Below are 22,500 nucleotides of genomic sequence, written 5' to 3' on the forward strand. Positions count from 1 at the left end.
GGTGTCGTTGCTAACCAGGGCTGAATTTCCCAAAACTCTTAAGTAGTACTTAAGCCTAACGCCTAGTCCCCACACAGCAAATTACCAGGCGTTTTTTGCAGAGCGATATATCGCGCTGGGGGCGTGGTCACAAGTACTTCCATCAGATTCTCCCCGGGGCTAGCGACGCTTCCTACCCGCCTTTCAAACCTTGCAGTCCGGTCAGCCTCTCGGTCTCACGGCAGACAGCAGGGAGACCAGGGAGATAGCAAACGGCGAACGATCGTTTGCACACATTACTCACCCAATATCACAACACAGTGTTTACATGGGTTAAATGCGATTGTGTTTTGGTTCAAGATAACATTTAATCCCTCTTATATTGTTATTGAAGTACAAGAAGTAGTCTAATATAAGCTTGTAGCTGCCTGGTTCTGGTAAAATGCTAACGTTAGCTTACCCGGTTAGCTTAAAACATTGAGTGATCAAATGACAATGTGGGGTAACTTATTTGTCTCAAATAAATTTGTGGTGCATTTGTACATCAATCTGTGGTAGTCATGACATTTATAAGCATTTAGGGTCTTTAAATTTGATGATGGAAATCACAGAAATCGCCTCCATGTTTTTCTAAAAATGTTGTAACTCCCTTCTTGCTACCCATACGCCCATCTGATTGGTTATTGGACCATCTAATTTGCATGATATAGAGAGCTCGCATATATAAAATCGCATCCCGCGACGGGATCGCTTCGCCTCCGCACCGTCAAACGCGATATCGCCCCCAGCTGTGTGGGGACGGGCCATTAGTAGTAGGCCTACTTAAGTATGAGATGCCCCTTTGGGAATATATCAGAAATAGATCCCACATCATCACTAAAAGTTTATGCATACACTATTTTACCTTGCAACATTTGTACAAGCATTTTATATGTGTGTGCGAGGAAGAAAATATTGTATGGGTATGTAGGCCTATAAAAATGACTGTATGTATAAACTTTTAGTGATATGATATATTGCCGAAGGGATATCTCATACTTAACTACTACTTAGGCTGAAGTGCTACTTAAATGTTTTTGGGAAACGCAGCCCAGAGCAGACAGCTAGTTACCAATTGGTATTATGGGACTACGGTTATTAAGTATGGCCTTCTTTTTTACAATGGTACTTCAGGATAAATAATGGCTCTGTTTGATGTAGTGTGGACATCAGCTACTGGCTCTTGCTAAAGCCGATAGCCAACAGCAGATTCTTAATATACTGACGAGTGTATGGTCAGATTATAACCATCGCTATGGTCAGATTATAACCATCGCTGAACGCCATAAATGCGATGAACGTCTTTTTTTCACTGATAATATCCTCTTTTGTGGAAACATGGGTTGACAGATTTCTGTAGGATTGTCATAATGTGGTGGCCATTCACCAAGGGGTCAAGGGCCAGGTTTATAGTAAACACAGGAAGTGCACTTGCACACTTGACTTGATGCAGTATATCAGACTGTTAACATTTCAGCGCATCTTCACGAGCACCACCAAGCCTACTGTGTGTGTGTGAAGTCATAGCAGCGGATGAAAGGTGGCTGAGCTGGCCGGAAGAACCTTTCAGGTGCTCAATGTGTGTCTACTGTTGATGTGTCATGAGGCAAGTACAAAACAGAGCCTGCCAAAAAACATCTGCAAAAAGATCCCAAGACAGATGCATATTGTGTTAAATGGGTTTTTTGTTCCACCTACTCTGAATGCACTGGTTGCACTGGTGTGCGTCTGCCTGTGTGTGACTGTCGTTCTACGTACTGTACCACCACACAGGTCAGGCCATGGAGGATGGTCAACAGCTGGCAGGTACAGTATGACTCATGACGTCTAACCTCCCTCTGCTCCCCCAGCTCCAGCCCCCCGTCTCATGTTTTATTTTTTACCCCCTGGGGGGGCTTCACCAACCCTGATCACTACTCAACAGCCTGTAACCCCTTGTGATCACCTTACTAAACCCACCCACCCCCCCTTCCCTCCTCTCCCTCTTCCCTCTTCCCTCCTCCCCAGCACCCAGCGTCAGCCACCCTGACCTTCTCTTCTCCCACTTAAAAAGAGGAGCTACTTCAGTGCATCTTTTTAAGTCTAAATTCAAGCACATCCCACCCTCTACCCCTTATCTCCCATGACCCCATGCACAGACCTCCTGATCAATGGTTGGACCAAGTCGCTATTTTCTATTCAGTCTTGTTTATTGAATCATAACTCATGGGAGCCGTATATTGGGTAGCACATCAGTCCAGCAAATAAACTTCAAAATAAATTGGTTCTCATTCCCAACCTGATTCTGTAATGGTTTTAGATGTTGAAAAAGGACACAGGTGATTTCATCCATTATCCAAGCCAATCTGAATGATGGGTTTATGCTCATTAGAAAATTCAAAAACTGCTTCACACAGGATAACATATGTGGTGCAGTATGGGTTTTTGACTTTCTGAAGCTGAAATTGGGCCCCCGGTCGGTCTACACTCAGAAGCTGGTGTACAATTTGTAGGAGTCCCATAACTATTTTGGTACTATTTAAACACTAAATATCGATGATACAACTTTCTTTGGTAACACTTTCTATGAAGCCCATATCTATAGCGCATTATGAGCGCATTTATAACAAATTATAATGCACATTATAATTACTTACAACACATTACAACTATACCGATGATGTTTCATGACGCTTTATGTTAACAGTAATAAATAACCATGAATGTAGCTTATAATACTTTATAAATCCAAGGGTATTTTGAGTGCTCATGACAGGATATAAACTACAGGCTGCCTGATGGGGCTTACAGTACATTATAATGCATTATAGATGTGCATTATACAGTGCATTATAGATGCATATGAACTTCACTTTACTTAGACCACACATTGACGACTTATGATCTCACATGAAACATTATAGCATCATATGAGCCCTTATGACAGTTTATCATCCAGGTCTGTGCATAGAGAGGTTTAGGTACTCATAATGTACTATAAGCCCCATTAGGCAGCCTGTAGTTTATAGCCAGTCATGAGCACTCATGACACACTTGGATTTATAAAGCATTATAAGCTAGATTCATAGATATTCATAACTGTTAATATAAAGCATCATGAAGCATTATGAGTGTAGTCATAATATGTTGTAAGTAATTATAATGTGCGTTATAATTTGTTATAAATGCGCTTATAATGTTGGCTTTAAGTAAAGTGTTACCCTTTCTTTTATTAAAATAATGCCTTCACAAAATGCCTGTTATTGTTCTGTATTGGTGAACTGACAAGACCTCTGTCGCTAACAAGCATGCTAGCTTTAGACAATCTGTTATGCTAATCCTCTCAACGGCTTTCATCCAGTCTGTAAATAACATGAAAAGGTTTATAGTTTCTGGAAAGCTTTAACTTGACAACGTCAAGCTCCCAGATGCTGCCAGGTCATCTAGATAATACTATAGTATACTGTATATTCTTGTGGAATTGATATGGTCTTCTCCAATAAATGTAAAAGTCTGGGTCAGCTGGCTGGGCAATAGCCTTTACACCTAACAACCCTTGATTTCTGTTCCTGAATCTCTTCCTTATTTTATATAGATATTAATAATTTAATCTCAACCCGTAATACTAGATGTATTAGCCAATTTTTGGCTGATTGTTGTACCATTGATCATTGTGTTGTGTCTTGTTGTGCACCATTTTTTGTTCTGTTAAGCCATTTTATATGTTACTGTGTTTTATGTTGCATTTTTGAATGTTACACTTGTTACACTCATTCCTAAACCACTTTGTACTGTAGGTGAAAGCACTTTCCAACAGCGAAACAGAAGAAAACAAATAAAAAAAAACCATCTAAACTGAATAATTCTACTAGATAAGCTCTTAACCATATGTGTTTATTTTTCTGTTCACTGTTATCCCTTTTTTTGCCCATTATTGCCCGCTAGACTGCTCCCATCCCTCCTCCCACCCCATCGCAACTATAGCAACCGATGGTGCTGCAGGTGCAAATGCCCCTGGTAACGCCAGCCTAGTCAATGGTAGGTTCACAAGACCTCCGTTGTCCTTCTACTCCCACCATGGGCTTTTCAAATCTATTGATTTATTTGTTTTCCCCGTCTGAGGTTTTTTCTTTCTTACCCCTTCCTCTTTGCTGACTGTACACCCTTCCCAAACTGCATGTCTGTGGAAATGGTTGCAAATCCCTCCTTTTCTTTTTGCTGTTTTTTTTAAACCCTGCTATCCAGTTCCTCTTCCTTCCTCTCATTCCCCTTGGCTGTCATGGTTGGAATGCCACAATACCACATTGTCTTGTTTAGATGAGGGGTTCTGTCTTCTCTTGGTCTTACTGTAGGTGCAGGGTTCTGTGTTTTTTCCTCGTTAAGTGCTGAGTTCTAGGTCTGGTTGTTAGGAGTGTGGTAGCAAAGGGCCAGCATCCAAGGCCCATTGCAAAGGGCAGCAGCAGGGGGTCACTGATATTAATCTGCAGCTCATGTGCTCCATTAGAGTATTTTGCCACTGGTAACCAAAGGAGATTAATCCTTTTACTGGTCCGCTTTCAGCCTACTGTTCGTAGAGCATGCTAGTGCCTCCCAGTTATATTGTCCTTATGTTATTCTTGAAGAACATACAGTTGGCCTACAACTAACACAGTGCAGTCATTTTACAGCAATAGTTGATTTGACTTCTTTTCAGAAATTCACATGCAATTACTGTAGGATTCCATCAGCCCTAATCAAAAGTCAATGCTTCCGTCTAGCGATGCCAATTTCCAAAGTATTAGTCACATTGTATTGTTGGAAGCGGCTGCTTGACTCATATATGAGGGATGCATCAGGGAGGGTACTGACCTCAAAGCTCTCAATATGTAAACTTTAATTCACATAATACTTTGACTTGAAACAGAGTGCATTATGTGAGATTTCAAGGAATTTGCCTTTGTGCACAGCTAAATGTATCCTTTATCTGAGGTAAAGTACAGATTGTGCCATAAATAATACTCCTAAAATTCCAACTGCATTGTTAGGTATGTTAGGTATGCAGATATTTTAGCATAATTTTTTTGTTTGAATTGAAAGAGATGGTTCTATGGTATCTTTACGTATTCTCTTGTGACATAGGCAAACATTTGTGTTGTTTTGTATTGTATCGTATGGTTGCTTGGTTCATTCGTATTTCAATCCTAATTGCAGTTCTGTATTCTGGTTTTGTTTAGAATTATTTCCTAAGGTTTTTATTTGTATGTAGGATGAGGTTAGCCTGGTTTTACCAGACCACGTTAATTACTTCGTAATGCATTTTTGGTCTGGATCCTTGATGCCCTGGAGCACTTGGGTAGGAGGAGTGAGCTCAGCTCTGGTTTCAAATGAGCGCTGACCAATCGCTGACAGTTGACGTTCATGACGTATCTTATTATGCTCACAAGTGCGTTCGCTTTTAGCTGGTAACACCACGTTGACTGAAAACCCTGCCCAGAGAATCAGACCAAAGTAGCAAAGTAATTCGAAATGAATGGTCTGGATTGTCAGGCTAGGATGATGTAACCAACCAAACCAAAAGAGTTTTTCATCTATGACCAAAACACTGGACATATGAAGCAGATGTTTTGTGCTCCTACTGCATGCTTACTGCTAACACGCTTCTTTTTTAAACTCGATTCATGTGCAGAGCCATCTTGATGCGCACAGCCCTCTGGATGAGCAAGACATATTTACAGTATTAGTAGAATTTTCATTTTTAAGAATTAGTATCATCAAGACAATGCTGTTGTTACATTATTTCGGCATCCTAAACTACAGTATGGCCACGGCAGGATAATTTAAGTTGTAGGAAGACATTTTATGAAGTATGATATTACATTATTGCAACCTTTTAATATCATACTACTATGTTTGTAATTACATTCATAACAGTACTCCCACTTCTATTTTATACAACTCAGGGTGAAATGTGTGCCTTATTGTTCAAAACATACCATGCAATCATAAATGGATAGATATTATGGTAGTCCAGTTTGCTTTTATCAAGACCAAGTGAGCGGGTGTATAACAGGGTCAGGATTCAGTTTCTTCTCAACGTCCCCCTTTCTCTACCCTCCCTGACCAGTGAGATGTTGCATGCACACTCTTTGTGTGAGTAGTGTGTGGTCTCTAGTCTGCATGTGGTCAGTGTGTGTCTGTGTACCTGTGCCACTCTCTCTCTCGCATTAGTCTGTTAAATATGTGAGTGTTGAGTCCAGAGCATTAGAATGGCTCTTGTGTCGAAGTGTCAGATTTTTCTATGTAGAGTATGTTATTGACATTCACAAACGGAAGATTTTACGAAGCAAACTTAAACATATACAACATAATTCATAGTGTTTAGTATCACGAAACATTACATGTTTTGTTTCAATAGATTATAATAAACAAAGTAATTACACCACATTTCACACAAAATTTCAAAAAAACTTTGAAAAGACATTGATGTATGAGATTGCTAATCTAATTTTAATTTCAATAGACAAATAAAATGCACTGTTTGATCTTGTGATCAATTCAGAAAACACTGACTGTAGCATAGACGTCACTCAAACAGTAGTGCCATGCCAGCTTAGTACAAGCTCACTAGGACTCACACCATGCATTATTGCAACATTGTGTTATGTATGTTACTGTCATTGAAATGTTGAATAAATCTTCACATTGTGTGTTCTTTTTTATTTGATTTGATTTTGATTTCACTGTTATTGTCCTTGTGCTAAAAACGTTGGGTCTCTTACTGCTTTTGGTTCCGTTTCTCGTCTGTTTGTTTGTGTGTTTGTCCTGTTTTGTTTGTTTTTGTTTGTGTGTATGTTCTGTTGTGTGTTTGTCTCGTATGTCTCCATCATAGGTAAAATGCAGGATGGGAATGCAGAGAACAACCAGACAAAAGGTAACCTACTTTCACTCTCGCCCTCCCTCCCTCCGGTCCCCTCTTCCTCCCCTCCTCCTCCCTCCCCCTCTACGCGCCTCCCTTCCCTGGTTAGCAAGGGCTGGCTCCGGGGCCTTACGTACCTTACCTTGCCTCCCATTTAGTCCTGTGGACATCTGTGTTTGCAGCATTGTCACTCTGTCCCCACCTATCTGCCGCTCCCACTGAGCTTGTCAAGGTCACTGGGTGATTTGTCTATCTATCCTGTCACTCTGTCTCCTCTCCTCTCCTCTCCTCTCTTCTCCCCTGCTCTGCTCTTCCAACAGTTTGTTCATGGTGTCGGGGCACCTGATGGTTGGTCCGAGCGAGCGGGCATAGTGGTGACTGTCATAGTGCTGGCCAAGGTGTTGGACCCGGGCACCAGTGGCCATTTTGGAGACAGAGTGATCTGACTAATGTGTTGTAGTGGTGAGAAGCACAGAACTGTCAGGGCAGTGTATGAGGAACACTCCACTTTTGAATATTTTCGCGACCCCCAAACACCCAACTTTTTTGTCCATTAATATTGCTAGATTTTCCATTAATAGTTTGTCTGCTACAGTAATATTGCTAGAAATCCACAGGACAGCAAATTCTATATCTATTATCCAGACAAGTGAATACTGTTACTGACCAAATTATGGAATTATATTAGCTTTTAACGGTTAATCGGTGGATTTCTCATTTTTATGCAATGTCCCTTTTGTAAGCGACCCCCCTTCAGTACCTCCGCTTTGGGAACCACTGCTCCACTACAATGTGTATGGCTACGGCAATATAAAATTGTTCTGATGACTCTGGTTCTAATTCTTAGATTGCGAAACAGTGGTAGTAAAACACATTGGAAATTCGGATTCGTGCTGTATGCAAAAAGAAATGTTGTGAACATAAATGTGAACAGACATCGAAAATAACTATAAGCACATGATAATCATCAAATGAAAAATGGATCTAATCCCACAGCCATTACATAACATAATTTCTAAATATCCTCAAGTTAACGTTTGTGTAACGGTAGATACTAACCATACTGTAGGTGTTCCCGCCCTTCCTAAACAGCACAGCGAAAAGGGAAATTGAATGTACAGTACTGTAAAAAAAAAAAAAAGAAAGCCAGCCATTACACACTCTGCCGTGTATTGGGTCTGGGAGATTAATCGTGTGTAGTTGGCTGGCTGCGGCTGCGGGTGCTGCGAACAGCAGGGTGGTTCATCCATGTGTACAGTGACTGAGAGCCAGGCCCCTGTGGCCAGCATGCTCCCCCAACAGAGAGCCCAGAATCGGTCAGACCTCAGGGTGTTGAAGGGGGCCCTTGGATGGACCTCTCTCTCTCTTTCCCTCCCTCTCTCTCTCTCTCTCTCTCTCTCTGTCTGTCTGTCTCTCTCTCTCTCTCTCTCTCTCTCTCTCTCTGTCTCTCTCTCTCTCTCTCTCTCTCTCTCTCTCTCTCTCTCTCTCTCTCTCTCTCTCTCTCTGAATGAGAGAGAATACTGTGGGGGACTTGGCCGGTCCTCTTTGGTCAGGCGCTGGGCCATTAAAGGTACAGAGAGATGACAAGGATGACATCGGGTGACAATGGGCCCATCACTTACTACCACTTTTACATTTCTCTTTCTCTGTCTGTCAGTCTGCTTTTCTCCCTCTTTCTTGCTCTCTAACTCTCTCTCTCTCTCTCTCTCTCTCTCTCTCTCTCTCTCTCTCTCTCTCTCTCTCTCTCTCTCTCTCTCTCTCTCTCTCTCTCTCTCTCTCTCTCCCTCAGCTCAGTGGAGTAAGGCACAAATGCAATAAAGAAAAAAGGTTCTCTGTCTTTTAACCTGTGTCTTTCAAGGGCCGTAAGGGTTTGCTGAGCTCTTTCTTCAGAGGTAATGACTGTCGTGGTGGAGGTTTTATTCCACCATGGTATGGCAGAATGGCTCTTCCCAATGTAGTGCACCAGTGACTGTAATGGAATTGGAACACAACATTCATTCAACTTGCTAACCAACCAAATGTGCATTGACAAAAGGCGCACTCCGCTATAACCAAAGTCTCTTTCTTTTCTTTCGTTCCTTTCTGTGTCCGGTGCTACAGTGAAGAAGCAAGATGGGGCTGCTGCAATGGAGATGCAACCTCTCAAGAGTGCTGAGGGAGGAGAGACGGACGAGCGGGAGAAGAAAAAGGCCAACGTTTCCAAGAAGGAGAAGTCCGTCCTGCAGGGCAAACTCACCAAGCTGGCCGTGCAGATCGGAAAAGCTGGTACTGATCATCATAGTCGAATGCAGCATGTTAAAAACAGCAAACATGACATTTCATTCAAAATAGTCAGAAAACAAACAGGAATGTGTAGTGCTTTAGGGTGAGGTCCACCTTCACATTTACATTTACATTCCAGCACACTAAAGGTCAGATTAGACTTCTGCAACTGCGCTCATCAAAACTCGCGTGGGAGTGGCCACGAACCAACATTGTATTCATGCATCTGCGAGTTCTGCGAGGTCCGAGGTCTCGTCGCGAGCCACATTTGAAATTGCGCGATTAGGCTACTTTCACTACATTGTAAGCACTGCGGTCATTATTAAGCAATGTTGCTTTCTATCCCGGTTAGCTAGGTATTTTCACACAAATTGCAAAGGCAATGCACTCATTATTTGACATACCCAGTCTGTTTTCACGAGCAGAAAATGCAAGCATGTAAAGACAGTTGATTCTGCCGATGTGTGTTTACATTCGGTGGAGGAACGGTAGTAAAACTGCAGGCATTGTGCCACGAGTGTTCAACTGATGCATTGTTTGTTACTTAGCTTGTAGCTTCGTGTATTTACACACATTTACACACAAGGCATTAATAAAGTTTTTAACAGAATACAGCTCTGCTCTCGCAAACTACTGGCATTGCGCTGCCACAAGAACAGAACAAGGAAGTAGCGAGACGACCAATCATAGCGCCTTTTTGTCTGCGTACTCCGCGTCCGTCCGACGGATAGTTAGAATTTTTTCGAGGCACTCGACGACGGGCGCAGAGCCTCTGAGAGGGGGGCGTGGACTCGCATAGACAGAAAACGGACGGACGCAGAGGCTATGCGTCCGAAGCATAAATCTAGCTTTAGCCAACACTTTTATCCAAAGCGACCTACAGATATGTAAGGGTTAACGTTCGGCGAGAAGGTCGCTACCGTGGAATAGCAGCACGACAGAGAGAATCTTTAGACCCCGACGCGGAGCGGAGGGGTCTTGTTCTCTCTGAAGTGCTGCTATTCCACAAAGCGACCGACTCGCCGAAAGTTAACCCGCTTATTATATGGATATACTTAAATGATTCACACATGCGGGGACATTATTTAATGTTAAGATTGTTGCTGCGCAAAACAAAACAGTGCCGTTGTGGAACACCGCTAGGCAACAGCTAGCCAGGACAACAGGTGTTGTCTATCGCAGCAGCTGATTAGAGTGACAAAAGACCGGACCCCCTGCGGAGTGATATGAAACATTCGCTTTAGCCACTGACTTGTACACAAGCCAGTGGCTTTAGCAGTGAACGTCTTGTTGCCATTGACAGCGGTAGGACAACGGGTGCTGTCTATCACAGCAGCTGATTAGAGTCTTGTTGAAAAGTCGCTTTAGCAGTGAAAAGTCTTGTTGCCATTGACAGCGGTCTGTTATAGACCAACCCGTCCGTTATCGAAAAATAACAGACGTCCGAACGTTGGGGAGCCCCGTTGAAATGAATGGAGCATTCGACAGATGACGTCACAACCATATAATAAGACCGGTTATTGGTTACAGTCCCTGGAGCAATGTGGGGTTAGGTGCCTTGCTCCAGGGCACTTCAGCCAAGGAGGGAGGAAGTGATTGGTAAGGGTGGGGGTTGAACTGCATCCCTGTGATCTTGTGCCCAACACACTAAACATTACACCAGGGTGGCCCCATCTTTAGTGTCAAATACATCATATTAAAATGCAGGTGTTGGTCTCCCTTTTTCCTTGGTGCTCATCTGTGTAGGGACTTGTGCGAGATAAACTAAAACTATTGTAGCCAAAGAAACTGTATAAAAATTGCAATCTTGCGCACCTCAGATTTTCTCCATCTTGCACATGAAAGTTCCTTCTCTTGGCGTCTGTCCCTCTCCTCTTGTTGCCCCATCGCAATTACTGAACACACCACTGCCATCACTGAGAATTGATACTGCTCTGATTCACAATACAGTTCTGTATATTTTTCCTTTTTGTACCCAAATTACAGCCTTTTGTCTAAATGAATCACATGGTGAGATCATATCACGTTCCCCTGCTCTGAATGCCTCTCCTCCTCATTAGGTCTTGTCTTTGCATCTCTCATTCTCCTTTGGTCTGTTCCTTCCTTCTCCGTTCTCCTCTCCTCTCCTCTGTCTTCCTCCTCAGGTCTGCTGATGTCGGCCATCACAGTCATCATCCTGGTGCTGTACTTCGCCATCGACAACTTTGTGCTGCAGAAGCGTCTGTGGCTGCCCGAGTGCACGCCCGTCTACATCCAGTACTTTGTCAAGTTCTTCATCATCGGTGTCACCGTGCTGGTGGTGGCTGTGCCTGAGGGTCTGCCCCTGGCTGTCACCATCTCCCTGGCCTACTCAGTCAAGGTGCTGCCATGCTGTCAAATGAAAATGACAATTAACCCGTTAGGACACAGCGTTAGGAAATAACTCTCTGCAGAATGGCAATGACCAAAGTGTAGTGTGCATTACTAAAGGCCCTGTGTTGTGTCATAGTAGTGTAGGACTATGGTAGTTAACTTTCCATCTACTATTACAGTGTGGAATGGCGTGCATTATGGGGCTACTATGGTAAACTGAAATGGTTGGATCTCCATGTCAAAAAGTAGATTCTGATGCGATCTTGAAAGTGGTGACTTACAGTCTTTGTGTGCTTACCTATTATAGTGTTTTATAGAGAGCACACAAGATTCAGTCAAAATCTGTCCACCAGAATAAAACACATATCGCACAAATAAACATAGAGCAGTATGCTTCAATATGTAAAATAAACATTGTGCAATATTCTTCTGCCAACTTCTATTGATTGATTGATCGAGAGATTGATAAATTAAACATTTGAAAAATTGATACATTTATTGAAGCAGACCCTACATCTATGTAAGATACTAACATTCACAAAGAAAAGCATGAAGCCTTGAAGCAGGTCTTTGTTGTCCGTTTACAGAAAATGATGAAGGACAACAACCTGGTGAGGCACTTGGACGCCTGTGAGACCATGGGCAACGCCACTGCCATCTGCTCCGACAAGACGGGCACGCTGACCACCAACCGGATGACGGCTGTGCAGTGCTATGTTGGCGACGTCCATTACAAAGTGATACCGGACCCGAGCGCCATCAATGCGAAAACACTGGACTGCCTGGTCAATGCTATATCTATCAACAGTGCATACACAACCAAGATTCTGGTAAGACCACAGCTGGGGATGCTCTCTAATCTACTGTCTTAGGTCCCTTAAGATTTGAATTGGTCTACACATGGGTGAAAAGTGTTTCCTTGGAAGTAAGAACTATGGATTAACCTGCTGTTGTAGTAGAATACTGTACAGTAGACATTTCAGTATATCAGAATTCGATATCAGTGAAGTGGTAGGCTAAGGTTAACCTGACTCACGCCAGATGTGAGTTGGGGAGACACTTCACTGTCTGAAATTTTTAATGAGCTGCTACTTTTACTACTCAGAGATTCCAAAGAATACAATTAAAATTACAGAATCAATCTCGATGAGTGAGTCCATACGAGTGGCTATTGTGGCTGAAACAATTGTCATGTCTAACACTGTGCGGTCTGGTTCTCGATTCTGATTGGCTGATAGCCGTGTTCAATCGAGCGTAAACATACACCATCCACCTGAAGATTCTATGCACGTCTAAATTAGGCCCAGCACATCTACGTCGGTAATTTGCACCGTTTGCGGTTGGGGTATCAGTGTGACTGCAAAGACATTTCATTCCTGCAGTGTTTATCGCCCCTTGCTGAGTTTTTGTAGCGAAGTGTGTGTCTGGCAGCGAGCCGAACGCACGCACGCCAAGTAACGTTGCCGGGGTAACCACAGTCACTTCCTCAACTTGTCAACTTGTCAAGTTGCGGATCAAATTAATTGTTATTAAAGCACTTTTAAAGAAATTTGGTCTGCGATTAAGTGTAACAGTGTTAGATAAGCAAAAAGCCACTTGAGTCCATGGGTTATGCTCGATTGATAACGGGTAAGGGGACGTTTATGGCACTCCGCTTTGCGTCGTGCTCCACTCCCCTTGCCCGTTATCAATCGAGCATAACCCACGGCCTCTACTGGCTTATTGCTTAAATTTCACTTGTTTTTCGTTTAAATTTTGTAACTACGTCACATCTCTGAAAATCCAGTGATCCTGATTGGTTTTTCTGCATTTTGGTTTGGGAGCAGGGCGAATCTGATGGTCTGGCTAGGCTTAAGTGTCCATGCCATCAATTCTTGTACATTGGGGTCAACCCAGACCATACCTTACACTGTTTCCCTCTTCTACTTAGTTCTGTGTGAGTCCATCTCTGAACTCCCCACCCCACCTCATTCAAAATAATTGTATAGAAAAGGAATCACAGAGATAAAGGTGTCTTTATCTAAAAGTCACTGCAGTTCAAAATGTAGAGCATATAGCAAAAACCATGAAGCAGATTAGTCTTGAATTATTCTTCAATACGTTCAGTGTTTCTCTTTTAAGTCACAGATTCATTGTGCTTTTGCAAATTGAGGTCAGTTGAAGGGAATTGCAGATACCGTTACTGGAAGGAAGAATATTTCATACAGGGATGGGTAACGTAATTCAATTGACCTTCGTTTTCATCTCATCCCATCACTTTGATTCCTTCCATCGCTGCCATAAGCAATAAGGCACCCAGCGTCCCCCATCTTAAATCCGGTCACAACTGAATGGAGACAGAGCTTAATTCTCATTTAATAAAGACGCCCTTCTTAAACACCCCAGGGGAACGAACACAGTGGCTCCAAAATGAAGGAGCTAATTTAGACCTCCACCGTCCCTTGATGTATCGTAAATTGCGGCGTGCATTAATTAAAGGCAGTCTCAGTCCAGAATCCATGTTATACAATCAATATGTATGTATTCCAAATTGAAAAAGGCCCCCTAAAGCATTTTCCATTTTTAAAATAGAGATAGTCTAAGGTCATCAGAGTTACTTTAAAGGTGCCCAAATCTGAAATGTGGCTTGGGATCTGTCCTACATTCCTTCCGGGGTGTTCTGTGCTGAAATGATACCAGTCTGGGTAGTGAGATGTTTGCCATCTGTTTGGTGTGTTCTACTGGCACATCACATAAGGCCTTTTGTCCTTGGGTGCTCATGCAAAACGCTTTTTTCAGGTTCAGTTGTGATTTGGTTTGTGTTGGTTTGTGCTGGCATGCTGGTTATTTTGTTGGTTTGCTGTTCAAAAACAATGTGACTTTATTGTCAGTACAGCATCATTTTGGTTCATTCCATGTGATTGTGGAACAAAATTTTATTGCAAGCAGAAACTGTTCAGTAACTGTATGCCTGTGGTTGTTATTACATTTGGCAGCTTTGTAAGTGTGTACTTTGTATGGTAAGTGCAGATACTGGTGAAAGGTCTATATTTGTCATTACAGATATAAATATGTAGTCTGTCAGTGTGTTAGTCTATAAGAGGTCATTGCACAATTGCACCAACCTCCAGGTCTAATTTGATATGCTATAGGTGATTGTAGCACTTTAATTATTCTAGGGATTGTTCAGGCAGGTAACATTATTGAAATGTTAATTAGTACCTCACAAACCTGGAATAGATTTTCTTTGGAAATTCATTATTTTTATTCAGACAAATACGGCTTGTCAGGAGAGAGTCAATAAAATGAACACTTAGGTAGTATTCTACTCGTTACACATGTGACTCAGTTTTTTCACCCCAAGACTGTGAAAGCAGTCTTTTGTTTCCAAAAGTGTCAGGCTTATCGTCACAACTCCCGATATGATGCTACTGAATCCAAAAACTCTCCCAACTTAGACATATGAGTCAGGTTATTTCTGAAGTATTTCTGCCCTGTAAGATGTGCTAGCTGGTCTTAGCATTCAGCCTTAATCAAGAAGAGTGGGGAGGGGAGCTTTCGGATCTCCAAAGGCATGGGCCTCTCTCCAACGCACACTCCCTTGAGATGTTTCAGTGCTTACGCAACCACAATGTCTTCCACCGGCTACCCCCCTGGAGATCTTTGATCACTATACAAGAGATAGCTTTGATATCCACATCCTTGGTGCTGTCTCTGCCCCCAATGAGACGGCAGTCGGAAGGCAGAAGGGATGTTCAGTCATTTTGGTGTTCTTTTGAAACCTTGCGAAGCTAAGCCATATCAGGGATGCTGTGTTACGTTACGTAACTCTTGCCATGACCCACCACTTGCTCACTCAGCAGGAAGTTAACTTTTCCTTTTCCTTTCTCTTTACTTTTGAAACTTATAGCAAAGAGAATTGGAAAGTGCTGTATGGATCAGTGTTCACAACACATGCAAGCAAGCCATTTACACTACATGTACAGTGCCCTCCATAATTATTGGCACCCCTGGTTGAGATGTGTTAAAAGCCTTAAAATAAATTCAGTGTTTATTTGCAGAAGAATACTGTCACACTGAAAATTGTAGGAAAATGTAGCCTTCAACTCAAATTAATTGCAAGAAAATAAAAAAAAATCCTGACTAAAAAATAATTATTTTTCATTAAATCAACTGTTCCACAATTATTGGCACCCTTAACAATTCCCAAGAAATAAATATAATAGAAGCNTTTCTGTCATTTCTACAGTAGTTTACAAAGTTTATCAGAGTATGTAGGAACATTTAATTAGTAATTCATCACTTCCTGTTTCCCTGGGGTATAAATATGACGTGACACCGAGGCCATTTCTCTTATCCACTCTTAAACATGGGAAAGACAAAGGAACACAGCATACAAGTGAGGCAGATGTGCATCGACCTTCACAGGTCAGGCAGAGGCTACAAGAAGATTGCCACTCAACTGCAGCTGCCCATATCCACTGTGAGAGGAATAATTAAGAAGTTCAAAACAACTGGAACAGTGGTAAACAAGCCTGGACGAGGACCCAAGTTTATTTTGCCACCACGCACAGTGAGGAGGATGGTAAGAGAAATCAAAAGATCTCCAAAGCTCACTGTTACAGAATTACAACAAATGGTAACATCCTGGGGTCACAAAGTCTCCAAATCAACCATCAGGCGCTGTCTACACGCCAGCAGGCTGTTTGGGAGGCATGCACGGAGTTAACCTTTCCTCACTCACAATCATAAACGCAAGCGTCTGGAGTTCGCCAAGCGGTATTGGGGCTTCAACTGGACCGTGTGCTTTGGTCAGATGAGACCAAGATTGAGCTTTTTGGCAACAAACACTCTAAGTGGGTCTGGCGTGCCACGAAAGATGCGCATGCTGAAAAGCACCTCATACCCACTGTGAACTATGGGGGTGGGTCAGTGATGCTGTGGGGCTGTTTCGCTTCCAAAGGCCCTGGGAACCTTGTTAAGGTGCATGGCATCATGAATGCTTTGAAATACCAGGACATTTTAAATCAAAATCTGTTGCCCTCTGCCCGAAAGCTGAAGATGGGTCGTCACTGGGTCTTTCAGCAAGACAATGACCCTAAACATATGGCCAAATCTACACAGAAATGGTTCACCAGACACAAAATCAAGCTCCTCCCATGGCCATCTCAGTCCCCAGACCTCAACCCCATTGAGACCCTGTGGGGTGAGCTGAAGAGGAGAGTACAGAGGAGAGGACCCAGGTCTCTGGATGATTTAGAGAGATTCTGCAAAGAGGAATGGCTGAAGATCCCTCTTTCTGTCTTTTCCCATCTTGTGAAACATTATAGGAGAAGATTAGGTGCTGTTTTGTTGGCAAAGGGGGTTGTACAAAATATGAACACCAGGGGTGCTAATAATTGTGACACACATTATTTGATGTCAAATAATTATTTCTTTATGTGGGATTTTTTCCCCACTGAATAAATGCACTTGTGTTAAAGGTTGGATTTTTCTCTTTTTTTCCATTAAGGTCCCATATTATTTAGAAAAAAAATAAATAATTGGAAACTAAAAAACACATCTCAACCAGGGGTGCCAATAATTATGGAGGGCACTGTATGTCTCACATACCCATACCATATCACACAGTATAGTATTCATCTTCTCACACCTTTGGTTCTCCTCAGTCAAGGAGCTATGTCTTTCTGATCCACTAGCTAGATGTGGGGGGGAGCACTTGCCAGGTGACCCCCAGGTGACCCCCAATTGGCCAAAGGGGGTTAAATTGTCAATACTTACATATCATTGATGAAGATGTAATATTTAAAAAATCGCCTGCAATCAAGACTTTTAAGTCTTGTTAATACGCTTCTCCACAGTTGACAGACACTATCTTGGAATTATTATGACACTGTCTATGTAACATTGTCTCAAAATTTGCCTTTCAAGGGGGCCTACTGCAACCTGTAGCTTAGGGGCCCCCCAGCCACCTTAATCCGGCCCTGGTTATATCGCACCTCCAGGTAGCATCCATTCCCGTGAAACACAGTTAGTTCAGTAAAATATTATGCTTCATGCTGACTGGTCAGACATCATCTTAGTGTTGTTAAGTATTCATCAAGGGTCCATCAGCCTTCCTCCTACGTATCATGTCTGGGTGAAGAATGTCCCCAAGGGTGGCCGTCTGACTCATGCCTACAGGGCAAATCGCTGCCAGAGAAATGAGCATTTATACTCAGCCCACACATTCTCTCTCTAGTCTATATATGTCGCTTCAATATACTGTTTAATACAGTACATATTGTAGACGAGTATGAAGTATGTGCGGGATGGTTCATGCAGGTCATGATATTGGCTGTCAAGTGAGTTTAAGGTAACTGGACTTTGAAGAATACAGTTAAGAGGTTTTGGACAACTGAGGATGAAGTCTGTTCAGGTTTAGCCTGACTATCATTGACTTTCAAATCTCTTCAATACTTGGTCTGACCTACAGCATACCAATTAACATTTCTCAGACGGGCTGGTTAACCCGCCTCCCTTGGTGTGCTACTGGCCAAGGCCAAAAAAGGCTGTGCCGAAGTTTAAACCAGACATTCTCTGAGTCCCAATAGAATGCCTCTGCTTAAACCACATCATAGCCTTGAACACGTCTCTAACCAGAGCCGTTGGAGCTGCTCAAAGTTGAGTGGTTCCCGACAAAGTGGGTGGAGTTCCCAATTTTTCCAGTTTTCCAGTTTTCCAATTTAACCAGTTTAGGTTGCCTTTCATGAAAGTAATGGTAACTAGAAATGCATTCTCACAGAAAATGCTGGAAGCCGGCTTGCCTTTTGGGGCAGAGATGAAACAAAGTACTATTGAGAAAACAAAGCTAAAAGAAATCTTGGAAAAACTCCATCCACCCAGTCAGAAGTTATGGGCCAAACAATTCAGCCATCTTGGATTCAGCCATCTTGAAAGTGTTGTAGCTCTGCGTTTTGGGGATATACTAAATGACATACATGGTATTTTAAGTTGGCTGAGGAACACTGCATATGATATAATTTTGAAAATCAACATGGCTTCGAGCGGGATTCGAACTCACAACCTCCGTATCTGTAATCCAGCCCCTTTGCCATTGATATTAAATGACATACAATACATGATATTTGAAGTTGGCTAAGGAACACTGCATATGATATCATTTTGAAAATCAACATGGCTTGGACTGGGGTTCGAACCCCCAACCTCCATATCTATAATTCAGCACATTTGCCATTCATACTAAATGACATACATGTCATTTCAAGTTGGCCAAGGAACACTGCATATGATATAATTTTGAAAATCAACATGGCTTTGACTGGGGTTCGAACCCCCAACCTCAATATCTGTAATTCAGCACATTTGCCATCCATTCTAAATGACATACATGGCATTTTAAGTCGGCCAAGGAACGCTGCATATGATATAATTTAGAAAATCAACATGGCTTTGACTGGGGTTCGAACCCCCAACCTCAATATCTGTAATTCAGCACATTTGCCATCCATACTAAATGACATACATGGCATTTTAAGTTGGCCAAGGAACACTGCATATGATATAATTTTGAAAATCAACATGGCTTTGACTGGGGTTCGAACCCCCAACCTCAATATCTGTAATTCAGCACATTTGCCATCCATACTAAATGACATACATGACATTTTAAGTTGGCCAAGGAACACTGCATATTATATAATTTTGAAAATCAACATGGCTTCGGATGGGATTCGAACCCTCAACCTCCATATCTCTAATGCAGCAGCATGCTTTACCACTAAGCCAAGCAGCTAGCTGTCATGCACAGTCCAGCAAGACTATATTACATTGCATTGCAGAGCTGAACAATAGACTTCTAGAATGGTTGCTCGCACCTGCTCGTTAAGAATAGAATCTTGAGACAGTGACAGTTGAAATGGAACCCTTCATTGGCTGCACCTGTTGTGATTGACTGAAAGACAGTTAGTATTGAGCTCTAAACAGGGGAGAAAATGAGAATGAGTTTTTTGTCTTTACAACATCGTTGTAAAAAAACTAAAAGGAGTTGGCACGTGTCCTTTTCACAGATCGGAGTCATGCTTGTGATCTCTCTAACAGTCTTTGAATGTAGTTTATAGGTTAAATTTTTCAGGCACAAATGGACCTCCGTGTGGGACATGCGCTGATCTCTTGAAAAATGCACTTTTCGAAAGAATGGGATTCTCCATAGACCCAGGCCTGTTTTTTTTTTTTTAAACCTGCCATTTAAAAAGTATTGGGAGTTTGGAGATGAAACTTTGACAATTTGGAGACATCCCATAGAGCTCGCTAACAACGCGTCAACTAAACTTCTAGGTGAAAGTGTTGATGTTTTATGACCGAAAAAGCCTCCTACACTCTAATCTCTAGAGTGGCGGAACTTTGGTTCATGAAGGTTCCACCATGGTTTTCAATGGGGACCCAGGCTTTCACAAAATCGCCAAAAACGGGAAAACGACAAGAGACACGGAGAAGCCTAGAACTAGAACTATACGCGAGCCGGTCGTTTTAGTGTTTGAACGGTGTCTCTATCTCGAAAGGCCTAGGAGGAGATCCATTTTCTATTTTACTGCTGCCCTGCACAAGACCAATAATAAAAGAAACAGGACTTAGAGATTACTATAATCGGGCCTTGCTCTGCAAGGGCCATGCTCTGCATGGTCCTTGCTCCGCAAGCCCGCTTAATGACAATATACTGTAGCTGGAAGAAGAAAGATGTTCTGAGAACTCATGGTATTGTACCTAATTACAGTAGATTAGTTATGGCCAGTGAATCAGTAACAGACAGTAGGGCAAAAACTACTGAAGTATGACTGTGGCTTGTAGCTATGATAAGGGCGTTGCATCTTATTGGGGCAGCTGTGCCCTAATGGTTAGGGCGATGGTATTTTGATCAGAGGGTTGCAGGTTCAAATCCCGATCTTACCTGTCCCTTCACCTTCATCCATGGCTGAAGGCACCTAACCCCACACTGCTCCAGGGACTGTAGTCAAAACCTGGTCATATCTATAAGTAGCTTTGGATAAAAGTGTCAGCTAATTGTAATGTAATGTAACTGAGTAGGCTAATGGCTGTCATTAGAGAAAATAGCAGTATAGCAACATGTCTTTTAAACATGTTTCCTGAAACGCAGGTATGTGCTGGGCATGAATTATACACAAACACAATGCTGATTGGAAGATGATGGATTTACTTCTTTCTACAGTAATTATGATCATCTCTTAGCAAATAATTATGATGAATTATGATGACACAACAAGCCTTTCCATTTATTTGTACTAAGTGCCACCCTTATCTAGGTCCCCCACTCATTACTTCAAACAATACCGTCTGATGAGTCTACTGTATAGGTCTAGTCATTGCACTTCAGTTTATTTTTCTTGCGCCTTCACCACTACAACTTCTTTGTGTCTCTGTAATGTGCTGTGGTGCGGCATGGTGCTATTATGACAGCTTTATACCCCAGTAAATAAAATATTACTGTGAGAAATCTCCGTATTTGAAATAAGAGCAAGATTAAGATGGTCTTTGGGTACAAAGCATACAGTGACCAGCTCATCTCGATGTGTATCAGTGGTGTTTGCGGACAGTCGGCTTGGTTCCGTTTCTAGGGTTTTAAAGCAGTCCATCTAAGTGTAGATATCTCTAGATGCTACTATACAGTGTACTTCAAATAGGACACATTGGCAAGTGTCTCTTCCTGTGTGACTTTCCTTTATTTTCCTTTATTTTTTTCTCTTATCTGTATGTTCTATGTGGCTCAGTGGTATTGTGGTGTTAATAGCAATATCAATAGTATTTAAATAGCACATAATCATACATAGTAACTCTCATTCAATGTGCTAAAGAGAAGAGAATAAAAATATACCCTGGAAAGTATTATAGATACTAGACAACTATCACCAAAGGCAGATGAAAATTCAGCTGTTTTTAATTTCTTTTAAAAACATGATACTGTTGGGGAGGTTCTAATTTGGACAGGAAACTGGTTCCAGCATTTGGAAGCATTATCATTAAATAGCCTGGGCGAATAGCCGACTGTTGACTCCGTCAATCAGTCTGGCAAAAGCCATGAGGAATCCGTCTCCGTGGTCGCTGGGAGATGGTCTGATCTTACTCTATCATTTAACCCATTGATGCCTGATGTTGCGTTGCGCAACATTGGCCCAGGCTCATGAGATTTGAAACAACTTTATTAAAAAATCTCTGTTTGTTTGAAATGACTGAACACATTCTGATGAAAGATGAGGGTCTTAGCATTGAAATGCAACTTAGTGTGTATTTTTATGTGGTTCAGAAGCTGAGATTTTTAGGTTTTTATAGGCTGAGGACAGCTATTCTTAAAAAGGGCTCAGGCATTCAGCACCCTTTTTTGCAGGTGCCTTAGGCGTCAATGGGTTAAATTAATTGAAAAGTTCCAAACTCAAATTAAAACCCTTAGTGTGCTTTATTAGCATGCCTGTTAGTTATAGCGTCGCAAAAGCATACAAATAACAAAACGAAAGTGTGAATATAGTTACCTTAACCAATCAGTAACGGAGCTCGCGGGTGAGTTCTACGTCACCACTCTCAACTGTTTGCTGATTGGCTAAACACTGAGAGAACCGAGCTCGAGGCTTTTGCCAGACGATGTGCGGAGCCAAAATCTTTGGGTGGAGTACATGGATGGCGTCGCCAGGCTAATCATTAAATGCCATATCACCCTGTCCGGATTTTACCCCTTTTCGTAGAACAGCAATGTGAGACATCGCTTGACTAGGAAGAATGATAGCAGCATTGACTGGCTGAGTGAGTCTGATCCACTGTGGGCCAGAGTGGGTAGTAACCAGGCCGCACCATGTGAAGACCAGGGTCTGCCAGGAGTCCCCATACACACTCTCAGGGTTCCCCCTTATTTCTCTTCTCCCACCTCCCCCGCAAACCTCCCACCCCCAACTTCTCTCCTCCCTCATGGTATGTGGGGAACTACACAACTTCTCTCTCTCTCTCTCTCT

The 22,500-nt window shown here is 42.3% G+C and overlaps 1 protein-coding gene across 1 annotated transcript in view; it reads left to right on the top strand.

Moving 5' to 3' along the window:
• atp2b2 (ATPase plasma membrane Ca2+ transporting 2) overlaps positions 1–22,500 on the top strand; it is a 197,863-nt gene that overhangs the window by 146,087 nt on the left and 29,276 nt on the right. Inside the window, exons 8-13 of the mRNA XM_063216071.1 lie at positions 1,792–1,824; positions 3,943–4,035; positions 6,866–6,907; positions 8,993–9,157; positions 11,299–11,513; positions 12,094–12,336. Coding sequence (XP_063072141.1) covers positions 1,792–1,824; positions 3,943–4,035; positions 6,866–6,907; positions 8,993–9,157; positions 11,299–11,513; positions 12,094–12,336 — 791 coding nt within the window. The remainder of the gene's footprint in view (positions 1–1,791; positions 1,825–3,942; positions 4,036–6,865; positions 6,908–8,992; positions 9,158–11,298; positions 11,514–12,093; positions 12,337–22,500) is intronic.

This window comes from Engraulis encrasicolus, chromosome 14 (assembly GCF_034702125.1).
Source record: "Engraulis encrasicolus isolate BLACKSEA-1 chromosome 14, IST_EnEncr_1.0, whole genome shotgun sequence".
NCBI classification, from domain to species: Eukaryota; Metazoa; Chordata; class Actinopteri; order Clupeiformes; family Engraulidae; genus Engraulis; species Engraulis encrasicolus.